This window comes from Parasteatoda tepidariorum, chromosome 9, assembly GCF_043381705.1.
Source record: "Parasteatoda tepidariorum isolate YZ-2023 chromosome 9, CAS_Ptep_4.0, whole genome shotgun sequence".
NCBI lineage: Eukaryota > Metazoa > Arthropoda > Arachnida > Araneae > Theridiidae > Parasteatoda > Parasteatoda tepidariorum.
In genome coordinates, this window is record NC_092212.1 from 69,133,087 (window position 1) to 69,158,653 (window position 25,567).

General features: G+C 29.6%; 1 protein-coding gene across 1 annotated transcript; it reads right to left on the reverse strand.

Moving 5' to 3' along the window:
* Positions 1-7,550: 7,550 nt before the first annotated feature.
* On the reverse strand, positions 7,551-24,520 carry LOC107454845 (uncharacterized). Its single transcript, XM_043049420.2, has 5 exons — positions 24,290-24,520; positions 21,363-21,415; positions 18,570-18,674; positions 10,913-11,009; positions 7,551-7,739 (listed from the first exon to the last, which is right to left on the reverse strand). The coding sequence occupies exons 1-4, from the start codon at positions 24,438-24,440 to the stop codon at positions 10,956-10,958; spliced, it is 363 nt and encodes a 120-aa protein (XP_042905354.2). The 5' UTR covers positions 24,441-24,520; the 3' UTR covers positions 7,551-7,739; positions 10,913-10,955.
* Positions 24,521-25,567: the final 1,047 nt, after the last annotated feature.

The following is a 25,567-nucleotide window of genomic DNA, read 5'->3' on the forward strand; positions in this document are numbered from 1 at the left end:
TGTTCCCTGATCCCCTTCTTATGTAAGTAAATTTTCTTTAATTATAATATATTATTCAATTAAATACTTTGTTTCATTAAATTTTTACGTTTTCGAACGTTCGAGGTAGGTTTGGTCCCGTCCACCTCGAATAATAGATTCTACATTATTAAAATTCAGAACACAATAATAATAGAGACGACAAAAATGGCTAATGATATTTTTTTTAATAATTTATTTAAGATTCAATATTGTTAGTTACAGGGTTAAAAAATGTGATAAAATCGATGGCACTCAGTTGCTTAACAATGGGAGTCGAAAATGACGGGAAACAGTTTTTCGGGATACCTTAAATTGTGGATTGGCTATTCTATATTAAACGTCTTCACGAGAGAAAGCAGACAGTGAAAATCCACTCTCCCTCTTTGTTAAAGAATATAGCGAGTATGAAACGCCCTAATAATTCCATGATGTTTCTCAGTTTACTTAAAACTTATTAAAAATTTATATTTAAAAAACTGGTAGTTTGTATAATATAATTTTCTAGTTTAAAAATAATCTTAATAGCTTATAGCAGAGAAAGTTACAAAGGAGGAAGAAGCTAAGAGGAAATAATTACTATATTTTACCACACGGAGCTCGTTTCCGAAAAATTTACGGAACCCGCTGCAACAGAAGAAACATTGACTTACCTCGAATTACGATGCAGATTATCATACCTGCCAACTTTTAATCCCTTTCATTACAATTTTTCCCAGTGGTTTTAAAATGGAATTAAAACTTCAATTTTAAGCAAACAAATGCGTTGCATTTGAAAAAACTTAAGTTGACAACCATGAATGGTAGAAATCATATAAATCTCGGTGCGCTGCCGCGAAGCGGCATTAACCAATTCATCTGTAGTAGAAATTCGATGATGAGGAGTAGTGAGGTGGAATGGAGATGGGGGGAAGAGGTGGTGCTTAGCACCATAAATCGAGAGTGTATTTCGTGTGCTAGGGCTACGTCTGACAACCATGATAGTACCACATATTAATATATGTGCTTAACTTTTGAAAGAATAGTGGTGATCAAAATCATTTAAAAATTAAGTTTATAAAAGAAAAAAAATAATATATATTTACTACCACCTTAAATACGAAAATAAAATCTTCCGCAAAATCCGGAATATTGGCAAGTTTTTGGATTATTAGAGGTAGAATTCTCTTAAAATTGACATCACTTTCACTTTTTCTATATAAAATTCCCAGAAATTTTTTTATTACTTTCCTATTTATTCAGTTATTTCTAAGCTAAAAACGCATATTTTCGTTTTCACCCGAAACTGGGAGTCACGTGATTATTCACGAACTGACGTCACGTGTCACCATCTGCCGTTCATTTACAATCGCTATACTGTGAATGCCAATATATTCTTACTTTCTGTTTAATATAATATGTTTTTATAATGTTAAATTTCAATGGTACACACTGAAACATTGTTAATAGTTGACGAAATTTTCTAGTTCTGAATATTTAAGATATTTTAGTTCAGTAAGAAAAGGTGTTAGAATGAGTTATAAATGTATGGTATTACTTATTAAAGTGCTTTAAAAATACAAAAAGATTTTGTTCTTTCGTTTTCGTTTTAACCATGAAAATGTTTATTTAAATTCATTTCGAAGATTTATTTTCATGTTAAGTGAAAGAAATGTTGAATAAATTTTTTATATAGAACAGTTTAAGACTTCAAAATGTAGGAAAGCTTAAGATAGTGATACTTTTTTTTATTTATTTCAAGCATGAATTCAAAGCAAGGAACTGTCTTCAGCATAGTAGTAATCTTTTAAAAAACTTGTGACCCCAGAAAAACTTTAAACTCATTCTTGCACCAAAATAAATAAATAAAAATAAGGTGAAAAAAATGAATGTATTCCAATAGATTTTATTAACTTTATTTTAATTGCGTTAATCTATGTTATAAGAGTATTTGAAATCAAGCGAATGCATTTATTTGGTTTTAGATACATTACAGACGCAAGAATTAAATTTTATAAATGCATATAAAGTAATTTTTAGAAATTACAAAGTTCCTATTTACTCAAAAAATTAAAATATTGAGAAAAATATCAACACTAGCGTTTATATTTTTATTATTCAATAAATTGTAAAGGAGGCGCATTAGAATTTCTTATAATTTTGTATAAGTTTATTTTTCATTATTATTCTTAGTCAAACAAAAACGTCTAGATTAATGATATTCGCTGAAATTATGTGTATATATATTAATATTAATTTGTTTGCATTTTCATATTCTTCTTCAGCAATTTAAATATAATGGTTTTCTGAAGGTTTGACAGACCTCACTGCTATATGTAAATTTCCTTTAGCACACTAACATGCTCTGTCGCAAAAAAAAAAAAAAAAAAAAAAAAAAAAAAAAAAAAAAAAAAAATGGCATTCTAAGTGCCTTACAGTTGAAGCAAAACGATAATTTTAAATTGTGTATATCATCTTGCCGTGAAGAAATATCTAGACTTTAGAACAGAAGAATAACTTTCATTTAAAAATTTTTGAGCTTATTTTAAGAAATCGCTAATTTGGCGACATTTCTCCACTTCGATGAAAATTATCAATATCTCTGCCTTATTCTTATTTTTTGCAAAATTTTTATGAGCCTCAGGTAACGCAGCATTGCAGTTTAAATTTTAATTTTATTTTAATTTGAATTATTAAAATTCTAGATCACAAACGCTTTTCATTCTTACAAAATTGTGGTATTTCTCCATATTAACGTTTTGCTCATTTTTCAGCAAAAATATTGAGAACGTTAGTTTAAATTGGCTAAGCATGTCCTAACAGTCATGAGAAACTATCGATAACTTACAGCAATTATGAGAATAGCAAGATGGCAAGTTCTTCAATTATTTAAAATCTTTTAAATTAAAAAATTTTTTCGATTGCTTTTTACTAGCTAATGCCTTTCAAAAACTCATGAGAACGACATATACTTAGTACTTTTTCCAGCTTCACTAGAAATGTTTTTTCATATACAAGGACGCCAAAAAATGTGGGAAATTCATTTCATTTTTATTTACTTATTATTTCTTCAATTTTTTAATTGTAAGTGTACCACTGTAACTTACATTGCAAATTATTCATGTTTAAATCAAAATCATTGTTATTACTGACATTCTCAGCTCAGTAACAAACTGAAAAAAGCATGAGAGAAAAAAATGCTAAAATTAATCACATAGAGAATGTAGTGTAGAATATTCGCCACATAAGTTTTAATCACCCATAGCTATTCTGCTTCGATCATACCAGAAGTAAAAATAGAGATTCCCATAGTAACAGCGCAGCTAGCCTTGAATAACCGGAACTTTCATAAAATTATAAATATTCGTAACATTCTTCCAGTCAAGAACATTTCACAACATTTATCAATTTATACTTTGTAAATTATGTTAAATTTGAAGAAAGGAAATTTTATTTACCTTTGCATCATTTTACACTTAGCATTATTATTACGATACGCAACTCGTGTTTCCAAGTAGAAAGTAGGCGTTACTTTAAAAAGTAATAACAATAAGGAGTCAGAGTTAGGTAACGCCTACTTTTTCTAAAGCAATTTACGTATGTGTATAGAGTTATGTATGATATATCCTAAACTAAACCAAGTGGCGCGACTGCCCACAGGGGGCCTAAGTCCCATCTCAGTTTTCTTGACCTTGGGCTCTGGGGAGCAGGAGCAGATGTTCCAGTCAGGTGGTCAGCCAATTGCGGAACCCCCAGTGTTTAGTTACCAAGTATTTTGGTACTCAATTATCGACCCACTGAATGGATGAAAGCCTGAGTCATCCTAGCCCGGCCCAAGGATCGAACCCAGGATCTGTGCCACTGGAGCGCAAAGCGCTGCAACTCATTCACCGGGCGTGCTACTCCTTTCTATATTAGGGATATCTACCATTAATTATAATTTCACTTCGAAATAACGCAATGTCCCAGTGCAAATTTTTTTTACGTCACCACGTCCCCTTTGAAACTGTATTTTTGCTGCAACGCCTTCAAAAAACTGAAATCTTTAGGTCATTGTTAAAGTACAGGGAAAACATGAATAACTTATACTCTGTCAATACATTTACTTAATTGTTTAAAAGTTCAACCTCAAATATGCTAATTAAGTAATACTAACTATTAATTAAGTTGCAAAATCAGACAGAAAATACATTTTTTATGAATAAACCTCATTTTTTTTCTTCGGATTTGTATTCGTAACCATAAGAATGAGGGTTGCTGTTCACTGCAAAAATATTATTCCTATGGTCAATAGAGCTTTAGAAAGTTTCTAACTTCTTTTTTTGCTATAGCTCTGAAGATTTTTAAACGAATCAAAAACTTTATGCACCCAATTATAAAGTTTGTTTACCTAGAGAAAATTCGGTATTTATCTGCTTCGAGAGTCTTAAAGATCTATACTACAGTTACTAGTGTACTACTATGTTATTAAAAATATTGCGATTTTAAGAATGCTGTCGAAATGTATGAAAAAAAGTAACTTAGATGACTTCTGAAAAAACAATGATAATTTAATGAGACTTTACGATGCAATCGTCGCGAATCGAGTGCATAAAAAAGTGATTGATAAAATACGAAATTCTCTAACCATAGCGTCGCATTAAAATATCCGAAAGTGTGAAAGAAAACGTGGCAATAGCCAAAAGATGACTAATAGCTGCCGAAAATACGATTCATAATTGACTTGGATTTCGATAGAATTATAGCTATTTGAGAGTGTTTGAAATGACTCTTTAAATTCGAAGTGCACGTTTGTCGTAACAACATCGTATAAAGACTAATTAGAGAAATAAAGTGGAAACAGTAATAAAAACGATTGGAAAACGACGTGCATTTAAGACGGATTCATTGCGAGTCAAATGTGTCAAAAAGTGATTACTCAAATTCTAAAGTCATTACTAAATTATATTAAAATTATTAGGATTTGAAAAATTCATGTGATAGGGACAGAAAATGATAAATAACATCCTCTAAAACTATCAATAATGAAGTGAAATTACCAGGAAATCGTCACAAATCGAAAGAGTCGAATAATGATAGTTCAAATTCGAAATTCGCAAGTCGTATCTTATTAAAAACACCTTATTAAAAACACCATAATTTGGAAAACCATATTAAAAAAGAACTGAAAAAATAATAAATGAATTTTTGAAGAACTGTCATCAAATAACGTAAAATTATGATGAAATCGTCAAGAGTAGAACTTGACAAAAATGCACTAATTAGCATGTTGTCGCTTACGATCCTAACTACAAAAGATAAATTTTAGTATATATTTATCATTTTTTATTATTTTATTCAATAATAGTTGAAAGCAATTTAAATTGTAAGGCATAAAATATTCTGCATCATTTTAAAGTATGTAATTTTACAAGGCAAAATATAAAACTTGAGTAAAATCGGTAGGATAGTTCCTGTGAAATTAAATTTCAAACATACGACTTCCTTAAAATTCTATTTCTCATGAACTATTCAACCGATTTCGCCCAAATTTTGTATTTTGCCTTGTAAAATTACGCACTTTAAAATAATGAAAAAAAATCATGTAACTAACAATTCAAAAGTTTCTCAACTATTATTAAATAAAATACTATATATTTTTTCGTCATAGAATTAGCTTTGAATAAACGAATTTTCTAATAAACGAATATGGATAAACGAACAAAACGCTTTCGTGCCACAGGTCCTTGGTTCGATCCTCGGGCCAGGTAAGGTTGACTCAGCCTTTCATCCCTTTAGTGGGTCGATAAAATGAGTACCAAACTTCCTTGGGAACGCTTGGTACTTAACTGGGGGTTCCACGTTCGGCTGACCACCCAACTGGAACATCTGCTCTTGCCCCTCAGAGTCCAAGATCAAGAAAATTGAGATGGGCACAGTAGACCTTGGCCATCTATGGCCGTGGCGCCACCGAGTTTAGTTTAGTAAACGAATTTTCTAAGTGTGTGCCAAACTGTTTCAATTCGTTTCAGAAGTTCTCGAGATATTACGAAATACACAAAAAGTAAAATTAACATTAACACGTTGAGCGCCGCGGCTGACACTGGACTCTCCATTTAGGCCGCGTCAACCACCAGTGGCTGACACTGAAATTACATTTAGGCCGCGTCAACCACCGGTGGCTGACACTGAAATTACATTTAGGGGCTGCGTCAATCACCGGTGGCTGACACTGAAATTACATTTACGCTGCGTCTGCCACCGCTTGCTGACACTAACCTTTCTCATAGGCCGCGAAAAACAGCTGGTTGACAGCGTATAACATGATATAGAACTATAAAATTTACACTCTTTTATGTAATTGCAGAAAATTTTATCAAAATTTACTTAATTATTGTGATTCTTGGTTTAATAAATTCAATTTAGCAGATTTTTATCCACCACTATTTTTAAGCAATTCTTAGGCATATATTATTCACCACTTTTCTCAGATATGTCATGCTAAACCTTTTATAAACTAGCAAATTTGCAAATTTAGTTTGTAGTTATTTACCGTGTGGCCAGACGAGCAAGCCATGTAAAATTAGCGTTGCATTCAACGTGTTAAGGTAGAAGTAAAAGTAACTTAAGTAAAAGTAAATTAACATAAAGTGAAATTGACATTATCCTTAACTCAAACATCTTTACAACCATCAATTACAAAACGCTTCTCCTTCATAATTACATTTTTTACAAATTATCAATAAATTTTTTCCCTCTATATTACCAGCATCCCCACAACCATATATATTACAATACACTTCTCCTTCAAAATTCTATTTCCACAAAAAAAGGAAGAAAAAAATCACTTTTTTACTTCTACGTTACCATTATCCCCACAACCATCTTCTTTGTTACCATGTATATGCTAAAACCATCTACTACAAAACGCAACGAAACATCTAACACATTTTTTTATATATTACCAGCATCCCTACAACCATCTATTACGAAACATTTTTTTTCTAATTATATTTCTACAAAAAAAAAAAAAAANAAAAAAAAAAAAAAAAAAAAAAAAAAAAAAAAAAAAAAAAAAAAAAAACTATAAAATTTTTGTTCTTCTCTCTCTATGTTACCATCATTCCTTCAACCATCAATTATAAAATAATTCTCCTTCGAAATTATCTTTCTAAACATCTATCAAATTTATTTTCTTTTATGTTTCCAGGATACCTCCACTTCTCCTTCTCAATTACATTTCTGCAAGACATCTATCAATTCTTTATTCTATGTTGCCAGCAACTGTTGTAAATGATTGATTACTTTTTATATAAATTGTATATAGAAATAAATTCCATTGTTTGATTAACGAAATAAAAATTTTAAACACTGAAGATACTTAAAAAAATAAATACATTGAATATTGTACAAAATTTATAAAATAATATGATTTAATATACTTGTAAATGCATTGGCATTTCTGTTATTTTACAACGTTCTTCGTTACTTTGCCTTAGATTGTAATTCTCAAGCGAATGTATTTTGTAAAAACGTATCTGAAATCCACAAAAAAAAAGAAAAAAAAAGAAGCATTTGTTGTTTAAATTTATTAAGATTGCATTTTTTTTTTCAAAAGTGAACAATTGTGAAATATTTTGAAGGTGGAATTGCAAAAATTCAAGGTTTGCATTATTGATCAATATTTATGTTCGATGATAGTATTCGAGTCATCAACATTTTTTCTCAGCATGAAGTTTATTCAATATATTCAGAACGCAATCCTAAAAATAAAATAACATAAATGTAAAAAAATATGTAGAAAATGTCAGTTAAAACTTACAACTGAATAACAGAAATTATTTCATTTGGGTTTTATCATTTTGTTTTTATTATTTTTTGAAGTTATACTTCTTATGCGACTTCCAACAAGGTTGAGTTAAATGTTTAACGCTACATTTGTATTGGCCGGGAAATCACGTGTTAGGATCCAGTTTTCATTCATTCATTTCCAAATTGTTTTGGTTCTCACTAGCACAAAAGTATTGGTTTTCTATAAATATTTTTTTAGTTTGTTTTGATACACATATAATTTAATAGGATAGTATTTTTTATTTTCAAACTTAGTGGATAACAATTGTAAAAAAAGAGTGAAAGCAATCCCACGGACAATGCAACGGATTTAAGGTTATGCCAAGGTACGTCTCTTGTGAATATCAATTGATTGTTAGGTTTTCTCTTCTGAAATTACATTATGACCCATTCACATACATTATTAATACAAATACATTTTCCTGGGCGAGACAATGAGGCAACTACAAGCACTTCCACTGGTTCAAGAGGTCCATGAGGGAAAAATGCACAATATTACCGTGATTACAGAGCGCAGAAGCGAGCGGAGCAGGAAAAAGAGTCGTTGAATAGAACTAGCGATCCTTCTACGACTGCTGATTCTTCTACAATCAACGTCGCAGGTTACAAAGTTTAACTTTTTCCACGCGGAGGGATTCCACGAACTATTTTATTATTGTTTACTGTTTTTTGTTGCAATTTAAATAATTTTCAACACCAAGCTAACAACAATAACAATAATTTTTAATAATATTTTATTGGAAAATTTTATTGTCCCCACCCCTCTAAATACTTTCTAACCCTTAAAAGTTACTTGTCATTATATATTACAATACGTTCTATGAGCAATGGTTGTTGTACCTTAAAATTATAAAATAGTAATTCCTTATGATAGCATGTACAATACACATTACGCAGCTTTTCTTAAATGGTAAAAGCAAATATATTCTATTTAATTTGCAACTAAAAACACAGAACAATATTTAACTGGATGCTATTATGTTACAATTGTATTAAGATACAATTTTAGACCATTTTTATGAAAAATGACATTTCAATAAATAATTCTTTTAAAACTGTGACGGATATTTCTCACTTAGTTTACTGTATTGCTATTTTTATGGGTTGTGAACATTTCTCTATAATATTCGTAATTTAAATATATAATACAGTCAAACCCCGCTATAGTGAACCTTCAAGGGACCGAAATTTCGGTTCACTGTAACCGGGAGTTCACTATATTCGTTACGCAGGCAATTTCACTAATGGTTCCAAAACTCCTCCCTTTTATTACATTATATTCATATAAATGACTGAAAAATATTATGTAGTAGCAAAAAATGTGTTATTTTTCATCACTCTTCGTCTTGCGTACAAATAAAAATTAGTAATCTTTAGCTGATGAGCAATCCTCAACGTCAGATATGGAAACACTTCCCGACTCTCAGATAATTTTTCCTGAAATTCTGTTATTCCGCTTTTTAAACCTGTCTAACCTGCCATTCGAGCACATAAAAGTAGTTTCTTTAGACTGTTTTAAAAATCGATATATGTATATTATTATTATCGATAATATACTATGTATATGTATATTATCGGTATAAGTAGAAATTTCAAAATTATTACAAAGAAAAAAGCGGGGGGGGGGGAAATCAGTTGAAGACAGAAAAAAGTTCATCACTTTTTTGGTTCACTATATCCACTAAAAATAACATTATACGTGTATAGCAAGGCACGGGACAGAGCATTTCGTTCACTATAAGCCGTGTTCACTATAGTGGGGTTTGACTGTATTAGTAAATACATTTTGTTGAGAAATTATTAAACTACGCCAGTTTCTTTTCTTTTTTTTAAAACTTGAAATGGTATTTGAAAAATTCGACTTTTTGAAAATGTTTAAGTATTTTACATGCGACCAATCAAATGTTTTTATGATGGGAAAAAGTTGCAATTTTTATAACTGAAATAAAAGTAAAACAGATGTCTGAAAAAATTATCTACGGTCAGTCTGACGGCAAGGGAACTCTAACTCATGATCCATCAACAACTGAGGATATTTTACGTAAGCACTGGTCGGTGCGAGCCGGGTGCGAAATTCATATTGATCAGCCATCGGTGGGATAAGCGAGCCTCTACTCAATGAGCAACCTCGGCTCTACGCCCCATATATGTAAGTTTTACTAATTATCCATTTTGTCTAAAACCTTATTAATACAATGAAAAATATCTACATAAATATGCAAAGTACTTTTTTCGTATTCTTACAATTACTGGGCCCATGTCCAAGATTCGTGTATTCGATCTCCTCCGGCCGAAGACTCCCCGCTTAGTAAATGGTTATTGATGCACGTTAAATCTGTCGAGTCGCAAAGTCCTCCATGTTCCCTTGACAAATCAATACCACTGGGAGTAATGATCCAGGAGTTTCCTTGTCTTCCGGATTGGTTTAAAATTACAAGGCATTACGGAGTAGAACATTAGTAGTCGTAAACCCAAAAATGGGTCTGCTGCTCAGCGACGAATATAAAATAAAATACATATTACTACAATTGGTTAAGCAATAATAGTTTAATGCATTTTTACATCCTCTGGAAATGGAACAATACCATAAATTTACTTAAAAACGCATAAAATTGTGATCTCTTCGTATAAAAAATCTAATGTTTGCATAAAATTGTCTTACATTGTCTTAAAGTTTGACAGTAATCACACATGTGTGATAATGCTATTCGTATTCGATCTATATAAAGCGAACTTTTTTTGATTCTAACATCTCGTATTACGTCGTGTAAGTACGCAATATTTTGTACGTATAAACTCGTTGTTTGCGAACCTGAGGAGGTGCTTTTTTTCTCCATCTGTTGGTCATGCAAGGGGTTGAGAACTATAATTTAGCTAGCAATTTTTTCAGTAATTGCTCTACAAATAAATCTTAGTTTTATTAATAAATTTATAAGATCATATCGTTAAAATATTAAGTAATATACAATAAATCTATAAATAAATACATGAAATTAAATTTAAAAAAAAACATATTAAATACTTATTCTATAAATATATATATCATAAAAATATTAAATTATTTAAAATACCAAGTTATACTCACATTCATGTCTGCCGTCTGTTTACATGGAACAGCTTGCATATAATCAGAACACGTCGACTAAAAATATATAATTTTCTTTAGAGAAAAAACTATATTTCTTCAATATTTCATATTATATTCAATTAAAGAAACCTGTCAAGACTGAATACAAATTTTCCTTTTTCCAATTTATTATTTTGTTATATTTTAAATAAATGTTTTAACAACTGTCTTTTTTTCTCATCTCATATTATATATTTATATATCTAATATATATAATTCTCTTACGTGACTCCCAAACTTTGGCTGTATTTCTTTTCCGCCGGTGGCAACGTTTGCTTTGTTTTACTTACGCTACTATTTCTGTTACATGGCGAATCGACCCATGATTGCCGCTAAAAATGTCACATGCCAAATCTATCTGAGGTGACTCAACATATAGCGCTTTTAAAAACGGAAACTGAAATAACCAGAGAGCATCAGCTGCGGCAATCTCATACTATTAAGCTAGGCAGAAGTGAGTAGTCTTTGTCGATAGATCTCTATTTTAGTATTTTGTCGAAAGCGCTTTTTTCACGAATTTATACATTACGAATTTATTTGACGATTTTTGATTTACATCACGAATTATACTATAGCACATTTCTAATAGGTTTAACGAATTACATGTCATTTATTTGAATTCAAATTTATTTTAATGACTTAGTATTTACTAAAAAGATGTAATATTTTTATATGGATTTGAATGATTGTTTTGAATTCTTAGAATTGTGTGCATTTGCAATGTTCCTAAGTTAGTAGCGAGCGAAGCGATCTTGGTACGCGAAGCAAACCATATAAGATTGCGTAGCAATTTTCGGGGGTTGGCGAGCATTAGCGAGCAGGGGGCGCAGCCCACTAGTATATATATATAATTGAGATATAAATGCGATAACTGAAAATTGTGAAAAGAAAAATATTGAACATTCATAAATCCAAGTCTTATAGCATCAATGTGCTAATGTTACAACTTAAAGAAGACATGAAGATAATTTTTTTTAAAATGAAATAAAACAAAATAAGTTTAAGTAAGAAAAGTGGAAGGATTACCACAATAGGAGTAATGCCAAAAAATAACAGTAAAAAACATACTAAATATTACCTTTGGAATACCAAAACAGGAGAAGCTTAAAAGTTTGTAACAGGAAATATCATCCAAAAAATTAAAAAAGAAGGATGCGAAAATGAAATTAAAGTGGATGCACTGGCATACATGACAGTAAAAATGATTATTTTTTTAATTATTTTCAATCGTATAGCTTTTAATAGTATAGCAACCACAATTTACCCAAGGGAATCAACTCTGGTAAAAATTAATCAATCAAATTTAACTTCCAGATTTTCTTGATTTATTTATTACATTAGACTCATCTAACGTTCAAATTGATGTCTTTGATAAAGGAAATTATTTTCCATATCCTGTCATCAAGAAAATTATTTGGAATTTTGATGTATCTATTATATTTAGAAATGTTATTTTTTTTCCAAATTTATCGCATTAAGTTTATTTGCACTAATGATGTATTACTTATGTTTAAAAAAATGTACTTATCTTATGTACTTATTTTTAAAAAAAAAACTGTTAATCTTTACGTAAGCTTTTCTTGGATAATAATATTCTAATTTGTTTTATGGGCAGGTATCTGATTCAGAAGAGGAATGCCATCCAAATAATTATCGGGGGTTTGTCTATACTTTCAATCGATTTATTAAGATTAATTTATTAAGATTAATTTATTAAGTTATAATATTAAGTTATTTATTACGTTTATAAATTTTTTTTTATTATCTTTACTATTTTTATTATTTTTTCTTCATCTTTTTACACATACTCGAACTCACATACTTGTTTGATACTCGAACCCACAACTTTCTAAATGAAGCCCGGGATAGCCTGGACGGTAAGGCCCTGGGCCCAAGTGCAAGAGTTCATGGATCCGAACCCAGCCGGCCGAAGACTCCCCGTGTAGTAAATGGTGACTAATGCCCGTTAAATCTGTCGAGTCGCAAAGTCCTCCATGTTCCCATAACAAATCAATACTTCTGGGGGTACTGGATAGGAGACGATCTGTGGATGAATGAATGGATGTATGAACGTCGTTCGCCCTATAAACGTGTGTGACGTGTGTGTGGCTGAAGAACTCACCCCTGCCTCAAATTTGTTTGGTTTCACTAAGCAGCTTGCTAGTGTGGCAAGTAGCATTAGAAACAACAACAACAACACTTTTTAAATTCATTAGAAATATTCTGTTTCCCGCATGGCATTTTTATACACTTCAACATTCAGGATTAGGGAATATATTCTTCGCCTGAGTTGCCTTTGCTTTGTTTTGTTTTCTTGGAGCAGTTGTTTGTGGTAATATAACACCAACAGCAAAAACTGCTACCGCACGGACTCTCCCAGACGAAGCTGCCATGTTTCCACTGTAATTTCGTTTTAGTGTCCTTGTATTTTGATTTTTCGGATGATGTTTCCTGTTACAAACTTCTAAGCTTCTACTGTTTTGGTAATCCCGAGGTAATATTTAGTATATTTTTACCTGTTAATTTTTTTTTTTTTGCGTTACTCTTAATCCTTAAAGTTCTCTTTCATAAACTTAATTTGTTTTATTTCATTAATTTTCTTTTATCTTCATATATTCCTTCAGTTAAGACTTCCATGATTTGGATTTGTGTATGTTCAATTTGAATTTCAATGTATTTTCAATTATTACATTCATATTTCATTATATATATATATATATATATATATATATATAATTACATACAATTGAAAATTGAATTTAANACTAATAATTTCTGAATTTTTTTTTAACAATTATTATTTACCTTTCATAATAATGTTATTTTATTTATAACAACCTTACACTCATTTGATACAATCTGAAGTAAATATGAACTGAATTCAACCCAAATAAACTTAAATATTTTTGATGATGTGAATTTTATCACCTCACATTGTTATGATCAGTATGTTTATCATTTTTAAAATTGTTTGTTAGTTATTATTTTAAACAATATTAATAGTTATAGATTTGATTCAGGCTAGTTTTATAACTATTAAGAATACATTTACTTTTCAGTGACAGTTCTGGTGCTAAAACCATTATCCCATTTGATACAATCTGAAGCAAATATGCACTGAATTCATATCAAATGAATTTATATTTTTTTATGATCAGTATGTTTATCATTTTTAAAATTGTTAGTTATTAATTAAGCAATATTAATAGTTATAGATTTGTTTCAGGTTAGTTTTATCACTATTAAGAATACGTTTACATTTTAGTGACAGTTCTGGTGCTAAAGAAAAAGAAATCACGAGGTATTCTCGGGAAACCTTATTAAATGGCCTTGCCGACCCTGATCCTTCTATTCGGTGAGTGTAATCATATTCATCAAATCAAGTAATCAACATAATTTTTTGTTAATGGTTTAGAAATATACTGATATTTTATAAGTATGTTTTAAAGATGAACTGTGTTTTTGTATTCTTGCTCTTGAAATTTTAATACAATTACAATATTTATTATCCGTTTTATCTTTCCATCATTAACGAGAACCCATACGTTTTCAAATGAAGTGATTTTATAATTTTTTGATATTTTTTATTGTTTTTAAAATGCTGTTTCAAAACTGTTAAATATGACTGTTGAGTGCAAAGCTGTTAAATGTATATGTAAGTATATTCATGTGTTTTTTAAAAAAATATTTTATAACTTTATTTCCATCATTTGTGTTTCATATTAATTTCAGGTATTATATATATATATATATATATATACGTACATATATATATACGCATATATATATATATATATAAGGGGCCGTTCAAAAAGTACGTACATCCTGAAGGGGGGAGGGGATTTGCTATTTTGTACGGTTTTGTACGATGGAGAGGTACATTATTCAAAGATACATTATACATTATACAAAGTACGTACATTATAAGCATACACCAAATTTAAATTTGCCTTTTTCCTGCACATGTATTATACATATGTTTGTTCTTGTATTTTTTTTTTCACACGACGACCACTTGTTAGAATGAGTAAATCAGTTCTACTGTAGATTAATTGTAAATTACTGTAGATTAATTGTTATACTGTAGATTAATTGTTAAATACTGTAGATTAATTGTATTGATTGTAGGAAATTATTATGCTTATCAGATAAGATTGTTTTATTTATTGATTCAAAGAATAAGGTAGGGCGTTATTGTTTAAGTAATTTAAATGAATAAATTATTTTAAATAAATATTTAGTTTAATTTAAAACATAATTGTTTTAATTTTTATGAGAAAGTGGGTAGACTAACAAAATGTACGTACTGTAAGGGGGGGGGGAGAGGGTTAAAATTTCTCCATTTTTTTGTACGTACTTTATGAACGGCCCCTATCTAATATATATTAACTAAATCTTTTTTCTTAGTTTTTATACTAAACAAAACATTCTTTCTCACACTTTAATATTCAAATCCTGTCTTTCAATCTATTGCCTTGCAGTTATGCATTAGTTGCATTTTATGGTTTTCATTTTAATAACCGTGAGAAAGACATTTTTTCCCTCGACTTTTTTAACAGACCAATTATAATAATTGAGATTTCCCTACGAAACATTTTTAAGTATTTATTTTGCTAGATTTTCCCTAATGTTTATTGAGGAGCTCTTCAATTTTTTGTCACTTGAATGTCATTTTTGTCACTTCATGAACATTTCTTAATAAATACGTATGGCCTGGTGCCTGAAACATCTGCCTATTTCCACCTCTCGGCGACGTTCTGATAAACCTGCAGGGTGAAAATAAGTTGCCAGGCATTAATTATTTAACTTTTCTTTTTCAATCTCTTGATTTTCTTTTAAAAAAAGAAGGCAGGTTAATAAAATGCTCGTTACTTAAGAGGAGATGCCGAGGAAAAGGTTTTCTAGGAGAGGGAATAAAAAGGTTTTCTAGGAGAGGGAATAAAAAGGCTTCATTGCTCCGTTGCTGAGAGAGAGAGAAAAAAAAAGGCTCCATTGCTCAGTTACTGAGAGAAAAAAAGAGGTTCCCTTGCTCCGCTGCTGAGAGAGAGAGAGAGAAAAAAAAAGGAAGTCCTGCTACTAAGGGATGAACGCTTTTGATTTTGTTTTCGAATTCTGGTTTCTAATGTGACAACTTTTCGACATTGGCAAAAGTAAAAAAAAAGAAAAANAAAAAAAAAAAAAAAAAAAAAAAAAAAAAAAAAAAAAAAAAAAAAAAAAAAACAGTAGTTTGTATTTACTAAAATACTTCGTATTACTTCGGCAAGATTGTAGTACAGATACTATCAAAATTTATTTTGATCTTTGAAATCTTGAAATTTATTTGGATCTTCGATCTCTTCGAAAGTGATTTGCAGTTAAAAAATATTATTATGCTTTTCAGTGAAATCTTGTGAGCGAAAGATTTCTAAAAATACTTTACTTTTGCTTTTACTCTAATTATTTATAGCTGTTTTAAACCAAGGTGATAACAGTGGATAGACTAACGATTTTAAGTCTTTAAATGCGTTTATCTCAAAATCAATTTTTTACACATTTTGCACTACCTTTTAAGCAAGATATCTCATGTCGTTTTCAAAATAAGAGTCTACACATGTTTTGAACTACTGACTAAGACTAAAAGTGGAATTTCTTTATTTATGTATGGTTTTTCTCAAAGACAAGTGAGTTTAAAAGTTTGTTTTTTAAAATACATTGATGTCTAACTTACTAGTAAATTCCCTCGATTTTAACAGAATAGTTCAAACATCGTTGATGGCCTTCTTAAAAAAATCCTCAAAAGATTTTTTGTTTTAGGTGATGGAAATTTTTTAACAGTGTTTAGCGTATATGCGAAAAATTCCTTATTTTCATATAAAAATGGCCATTTTGAGAAATGATAATAAAATTATGATTTTTTTGCGGGTATTCTGAGCTTTTACACGCAATAAAACAAATTAACCAGCTTTAAAATTTTATATTAATATTTTAAAAAAAGTTGCCGGAACCAGTCGGAATTAAGTCAAATTTTTGAATGTTTTCTTGATAGGGTAAATGGAACAAAAACATACTGAAAACAGATGAAAAAATTTATTTATTAGTATTCATCACATTATAAAGAGGTCTGGATCATATTACGGTATATGGTACCGGCACGTTCGGGTGCATCACCCATAAAATCTATTTTACCTTAGAATTCCATTTTACTGTCAAGTGATGCACTGTAATTTTTCAGTAATATCTATTTAGAGTAATTTAGTTATTTTATGGTAATTATAACAGTAAAAATAACGGTCAACTGATTTTTTATGAACACATTCAGAACTAAATAGATTTTAAGGTAAAAAGTAATGACAACCTGAGATATAATATTTTTTACTCTAATTTTTTTGATTCGGAAAATTTTACGGTGCTGTTTCTTAAATCGGCATACAGTTGAGTACTCTTAGAATTGTTACATTTTTGATGCTAAATAAAAGGAAATGATTGCTAATAGAGGTGTAAATGATAGAGTAACAGTAGGGTGTAAATGATATTTAACTCTGATTGAAAGCTTTAGACGTAACGTTTATGATGTTAACAAAACTTTCATAAAAACTTTCATTAATAATATTTAACTCTGATTGAAAGCTTTTGACATAATGTTTATGATGTTAACAAAACTTTCATAAATGATGTTTAACTCTGATTGAAAGCTTTAGGCGTAACGTTTATGATGTTAACAAAACTTTCATAAAAACTTTCATAAATGATATTTAACTCTGATTGAAAGCTTTTGACGTGACGATTATGATGTTAACACAACTTCCATAAACACTTTCATAAATGATATTTAACTCTGATTGAAAGCTTTTGACGTAATGTTTATGATGCTAACAAAACTTTCATAAATGATATTTAACTCTAATTGAAAGATTTAGACATAATGTTTATGATGTTAACAAAACTTTTATAAATGACATTTAACTCTGATTGAAGGCTTTAGATGTAATGTTTATGATGTTAACAAAACTTTCATAAATGATATTTAACTCTGATTGAAAGCTTTAGACGTAATGTTTATGATGTTAACAAAACTTTCATAAATGATATTTAACTCTGATTGAAAGCTTTTGACGTAACGTTTATGCTGTTAACAAAACTTTCATAAAAACTTTCAAAATGATATTTAACTCTGATTGAAAGCTTCTGACGTAATGTTTATGATGTTAACAAAACTTTCATAAAATCAATCTAACTTGCTCAATGTCGGTAGTTGTTATAGTCCCTACTTTGTAAAATAATTCGAATCAAATTATGGTAAAAACGTTGCCGGTATTTTTTATAGTGAAATTTATTTTTATCGGAACATGTTGCGGTAAAAATCCATTATTACCGGAAATTATTAATTGTTTCCGAAAAATCTGAAATACCGTAATTTTTACAGTAGAAATTGCTATAAAAGAATTGAATCACTCTAATTAAATGCGTATTTCAGTATAGTATTTTGTGGAAAAGATAGATTTTTTGTTAAAATTGATTTCGCAGATGATGCACTAAAACTGCCTGTTCTTTCAACCTTAATTTGATTAAGGATTTTTCACACTCTAGGTGTTTTATCATAATAAAATGCTGTAAATAGGTAACTTTTTCACAGTACCTGCGTATCTTCCGCCATGAGACAGTAATCTACAAATACTGCTGGTATGTCTGCCCACTCATTGCCGGCAAAATCTCCGATACTCTTCACAACTTTCTTAATTTTCTGTAAAAAGTTATGTTAAGCCTTAAATATTTAGTTAATATTACAGTGAAGGAAAGAAGGGAATCATCCTAAATTGCTTAAATATTAGTGATGAGATTTTCACTTTCTAAAATTCAATGGACTTGATTAAGATTGGTGCAATGCTTAAACTCAAAACTGATAATTCTTTAGTACTAATTAATTTACGAAATTAGGTTCAAAAAATTGAATTCAATTAAAGACATTGCATACATTTTAAATTTAATTGAATTTTTGACATCCATATATTGTTAGATTTTTTCTGCAATTATCAACTGGTGTAGTAGCTTTTACAATACCAATACGTTTAGGAATTAAATTTGACTTCTTACCTGCTAATTGTATCTTTCCATTAATATTTTATAGTTCGAAAATGCTCTTTTTTCTTGAAATAGGTTTTGATTTCTGTCGTTCTTACTTCGGAAATAACAGTGTTTAGCTGCGTGATTCATCTTATGGCAGATGAAACATTTCTCCATGCTTCTATTTTCATATTTATGTTTTAATAACAAAAAGCAGACAAATACATACAAATTTAATTTATGTTTTACTCCGAATGCTTCTGCTCTTCTAGGAATATCATTTTTTAATTTTGATACGCTGTTTTCTTCTTCAGTATTTCTTAAATTTTATCCACTTGTTTTTCACTTTGGGTTTTCAGGATTTAAAAAGCAGACAAATACATACAACTTTAAAAAGAACGCCATCTGGTGGTATTAAGAAGAAATCCTTCTCTGGGAATGGCAACAGCTTTGTTTACTGGTAAAGTGGACTCGTCAAGCTGTATAGGAAATTCAGATATTTTTAAGTACTCACATAAAGAATTTTAAACGCTTTGAGCCATTTCGTCAATCCTTTTTGCACATTATTATTTCTCAGTGGAATTCTTTTTGAAAGCTGGTTTGTCGTATTACGTCACTTCCGGACTTCGCTAACAATAAAGAAATACTATAAGAAACATGCAGTCCATCGTTTTCGCTTAGATATTGTCCCTATGATTTGTTACAGAGACGGTATTTTCAAATATTTTTCTTTGACTCTTTGAGAAATAGTTAAATCCTTATCTTTTTGTCACCATTGATTTTTATTAAGTGTTCCTTAAGCTTAGAAGGTTTCATTGAATCATTTGATATAGTTTTATTATATAGAAGATACATAAGTAAAGTACTATTTCCTGGTGGAGAAAATAAAGCCATACTTTAAATATTCAACAATGTATTGTTGTAATTTTTTTTCTTTAAGGCTCCTACACTATCAGAGCTGACCTATCAAGCAATATTGGAGCAAAAAAGTTCTCAATTTAACGTTATGTTAGTATTGTGCTTATGTTAGCTCTTTGGAGCAAAAGTAGATGATGAGTCGGCCTGTCTAAGTCAGGGGCTCTATTTTTCTTCGACTCACACATACTGTTATCTGTTGAAAAGGGCGAAAAGGAATATAAGAAAATTTGTATATCAAATGTTTTATTTGCAACTAACCACTGCTAATGATTATTAACTTTCTCAATGGAATGCTGCAGTAAAGCCCTTTTAAATTAATTATTTGACGTACGGATAAAACTGCATGTAATTTTTGAATAAAATGAAATTCACAGTGATTAATTTTATTTAAAAAAAAACTTATTTAAAAGAAACTACAATAAAATGTAATCTAACGTTAAGAGATATTGAAAAATAGGATTTTTTTCGAAAGAGATCAATTTTATTCAAATATACTTATGTAACAAAAGTACAATATCTGGGTAACAATTCAAAAAATGCAACTATAACAAAACTTCCAACTAACAATACAAAATTTCTTTTCGTCTAAGACTGGGAAAACTTGTTTTTACTCTTCGTCTCAGCATAACATACAACTAAATTGTTGATTATGCTTATAGTGTATATAAGTTAGTATACGTAGCGACGTTCTTGCGTTCTTGTTCAAACCTGTTTTCGGCCTACTATCTCGCACCGTGACATGCTTGTTATAAACTTAGGAAGCTGGCACCATCGAGAACTATTAAACCATAGGCGAGTGTGTCAGAGGATTTTTTTCTATCTTCGTTTTTGAGGAATTACATAAATTTTTTCATTGCTTTTTCGTTATTATTTTGTTGTTAGAGTGTTGTAGGAAATTGAAAGCTTAAATTTATTGAAGTAAATTGGACAATGACTAAGTTCTAATAAGATCATTAGTTTTAAAAATTACATTAAAACTAGTTATGCACGCCACTGTTACTACAATTTAATGACAAATTCGGTAGAAATAGGTTTTGTCAATGTTCATTCATAAAAGTTATGACATAACGCAAAGTACTTAGGTAACATACTGTATAAAGCACCGATCTATTATTTATATTTTACTCAGGTCGTAAAAATCGCTATTTTATTTACTTTATATTCCATTGTAATAAAAATCGATCAAATTTTTTTTTTTAATATTAAACCTTCCTGGGAACCCCTGAGGTTGTTCACCGACCCAAACCAGTTTCGATTTACCACGGATACTACGGACCCCCAGAGGTCCGTAGGGACAATTATGGAACCACTGTTTTATGTAGATAAAATTGTCAGTGGTTTTAGTGTTAAAAACTTCAATAGATTAAGATTCGAATCATAAAAATTTATATTATCTTATATTTCTAAAAATTGTTTTAGTGCACAAACAACTTAAAAAAAATAATTTTACCTCATCTGATCCCAAATCTAAGCAACTATTAATCTCAACATCAAGGTCTTTATCTGAAATTAAATTGTTTTCTAATTAGAGAAAACAAAGCATATGACACTTTCGAAAATTACCTGATTTCCAAGTATCAATATGGATAAAAAGACATATAAAAAAATTAAGATATTCGTTGATTAAACTTCATTGATTAAAGAGAATTTGAGTGAATGAGCGCCAAAGCTTATACGTTCTTCTTTTTAGTTACTTCGCACAATCATTATGTGTTATATATTTGTGAAGATATAACTCATAAAATTTTTGGGGAACTATTTATTTGATTGTTTTATAAAGGGACATTTTAATGAATTTTGTGCGTAGCATTTGCTGGTTTTCACAAAGGAGTTTCAATGTCTCTCAACGAATATAATTTTGTTTGAAAAGATAACGTTGAAAAAATTATATATATATATATATATATATATANCATTCCTCAACTGATACAGTATTTCAGTACGCACATTCTCAACATACACGAGATGAACGTCTATCTCACCCACCCGGTCATCGAGAAACTACTTTAAATTTGTTTCATTAATTATTATTATAACACAAGAAGAATAAATGTTTATTTATTACACTTTAGGCTCTTTCTTTTATGCTATCACTAAACAAATAGGTTTCAGAATTACATTTCATGTGCCTTTTTATAACTAAGCATCGTGAATTGTCTCATTTTTATCCCCTTGTACATTGTAGGAAAAAAACAATGGTGGACGTTTTCGGCCTGCGACAAAGCATAGAGACTTAAATACTGCTGATTAGACAAATGAGGTATTTTCAAGGGCGCCGGCAGAATAATACAAAGGGGGGCGCAGCAACCCTCTAACAAAATACTCCCCCGCCCCCACCCCAAAAAAAGAAATTAAAATATTCTGCTATTACATTTTGTTTTGTTATTACATATACTTTCATCTGTTAATTTTTTTAAACATACATTTCTTCATTGTTAACAAGATATTTAAAAAAAAGTACGAATTTCTTGTGCTTGCAAATTTTGCCACGCGAAACTGTACTGATGGTGCTGGGATAGCTACTGACTTTGAAACACAATTAACTACAAACAATAGTTTTGTATACTAACGTGTTTGTGCACGCTTAACATTGGTATTCATTGTGTTGATGAAGTTTTACAGTTGCGAGAAGTCATTTTGTGTTATATATCTTTGTTAAACTAAATAACCAATAGAAAATATAACATTATTTATATTTTATCAAATGAAATTTAAAAATATAGCTTAAATATCTGCCAAGTTCGTGCATGCTCAGTGTGCATAAGAAAAGAATCAAAGATGACTCAGAATTCATTGAAAAAGTTATAAACAGATTTGGACAGCAAACAAGACGATTACAATTCTTGTTTGATTAAACAAATTTTTAATTGTTATGTATCAATCATTACTTAATTATTTGTTTTTGAATAAAAATATTTTTAATAAATTTTTTTTATAACAAAATTGTTTTTCTGTATTATCTCTTTAATTGTTTTAAAAAAAAAGTCAGGGAGGTGCAAGTGCACCCTCTTGCACCCCGCTGCCGGCGCCCTTGGTACCTACTGTAAGTAGCCTATAAATAGGCTTTGTTTACATCCTACTGAATGGAATAAGTACCGGAGAATTTGGTTGATTATGGTAATTTACTAAATATTGTTTGATAAGGCGACCTTCTAAAAACATGTCTTACTTAATCTAATAGCGTAAAGCCATCAGAAAGAGGAACAAATGACAATAAATTTAAAAAAAAAAACTGTAATTTTTTAAGTTAAAAAATTGTGTCCGCATATCTTTGCCAAATTTGTGCATGATTTCGTATTGTTGATCATTACCAATTTATTGATTATTTTATTTTGACTTGTAAGAGGAACGAGTATTCAGCTAGTAACAATAACATAAGAGTAAAATTATATTTATTTTCAACGCTACTTAGAAAAAAGAATTAAATATATTATAAGAGCTCTGAGTCTGAAACACAAAGTAATGCGAACCATAAACAAAAGAAAAATGATTTGTCGAAGGTATTTAAGGGTTATTTTCCCCTTTCTTTTTTCAGTTATTGATTCTTAAAAAAATGTTAATTCCTCTTTAATATATCTAAGCTGCTGGTTCAACTTTTTCACTTCTAAGTCCTAACGCCTTAGCGTTCAATGCCAAGCAAGTAATTTATTAAGGTTGTTCTTTGACCATTTGTAGCCACGTCACCAAGTTCTTCTACTTAAATCTTCATATTTTGATATGTTTAATCAATCATAACATATTTACTAAACTAATTAGGTAATAATTCTACTATCTATTACTAAAATATGGAATACTAATCTGTTGATATGTTTTAAACTGATTAGTTTAAACAAACATAAGAGTTAAATATAAAAAGTAAATATTTTTTAGAAGTCGATAGAATAAAGTAGTTCGTACCGTTTTCAGTTGCTACATTAAACTAATTAAATTTTTTCTTATTAAATTAATCAATAATTATAGAAAAAACAATATGTTTCACCTAGAAAGATAAAAATCAAAGTGGTTGGCAAGCGAATGGAGCACATTTCTGTTTACGTTCATTTTGTTTTGTGTCCACTAGATTTGTGTCCACTAGATTGAAGAGACACGAGGATAGTAAAATAAAAAAATGTAGCAGTAAGTAATGTATACTAAATTTTAATATTTACGTTAAGAAATTCAGAAAAAAATTGAGAAAAGTATATTCTGCTGAGTTATAAATGTAAGTAGAAGCATATTTTACTAAAAATATGAATGCACTACTTTGTATTATGGAAGTATTATTACTACTGACTTAGTCACTAAGGAAAATAATCCTTTTTTTAAACTCACTTATACATATAAGGTACATTAATTTCAGCTCATATGTTTATGATTTGAACAGAAAAATAGTCTCACCCCCTGGTTTGCATTTGATCCATTCCAAGCAAGGTTTAAAGTGATCGCCAGTACCTACGTCCTCCGAATTTGAAGGCTTACCATTTACAAAGTCAAAACAACAACAATACAAAGTCAAAACAACAACAATTAATATTAAATTAATTAGCATCTTAGCAACAGTGATAATTTACCTGCTTTATTTTACTACCTAATACTCTACTTAACTCAACTCAAATTGCTTTAAATATATAAACATTAGCTGTTTAAACAATAAAACGTGATCAGAATACATTGGGGATTGTGATTGAATAGGTAAGTTTTGTTAAAAACAATACAGGATTCATTTGATGCGGAGCTCCATTTCCTTATTAAAAAAATTATTAAAAAAAAATCTGAAAAAGGAACAATATAACTCTATTGAGATATTTTTTTTGATCAAAATAAAACGTATTTTGATATTACAAGTTTGATTATTGATGATGAAATGTATTTAAATTCATTTCTTTATCATTTCATTACAATAGAATCTATACATTTAATTTTTTATTACGTTCCTGAAGCATTATTGTTCTTTCTACATGCTATTATTTTTTTTCTATTTTAACCTTCATTCTGTTTTACTTTTACTTTACGTTTTTTTCCTTTTGAAGAACGTATATACGGCTTATTAAGCCTTTGTTACATTAAATTTATTCATATTGTGGAAAAATAAGTATGGAGGAGAAAGCACATTATAATATCACGTATATAATTATGCTACTTTTTTTTATTTGCTTTTGTTAAGTTCATGGAAGAAAAAAAAACTCAGTTAAAAGGACATTAAAATGTGGTTGGATCAGGTATAAGAAAATTATCAATACTATATCTATAACATTAAAAAGTTTTCATTTATTATTGGAATAAATACCTTGTTTTATAGATTATAAAATACTAGGAGGGTCCGCCCCCTGCTCGCTAACACTCGCCAACCCCTGAGAATCCTATGTGGCTCACGTCGTGAACCATGGCTCGCAGCGTTCGCTTGCCAATGAACACAATGTTCTAGCACAAAGACATAGTATATTATCATCAAAGACATAGTATTTTATCATCAAAGACATAGTATTGTACTTATGTAGAAGAATTATATCAATTTCTTATTGGTTTTTAAAAAAGTATATTAGCTATTTAGATTGTACATGGTGAAAAAATCAAAACATTAGCTAAATAAGAAACATATTAGGCAAAATAAATTATCAAATATTGCTTCACTAATATTCTGCATTTTAAAGCGTGAAAATTCAATGCATAATAAAA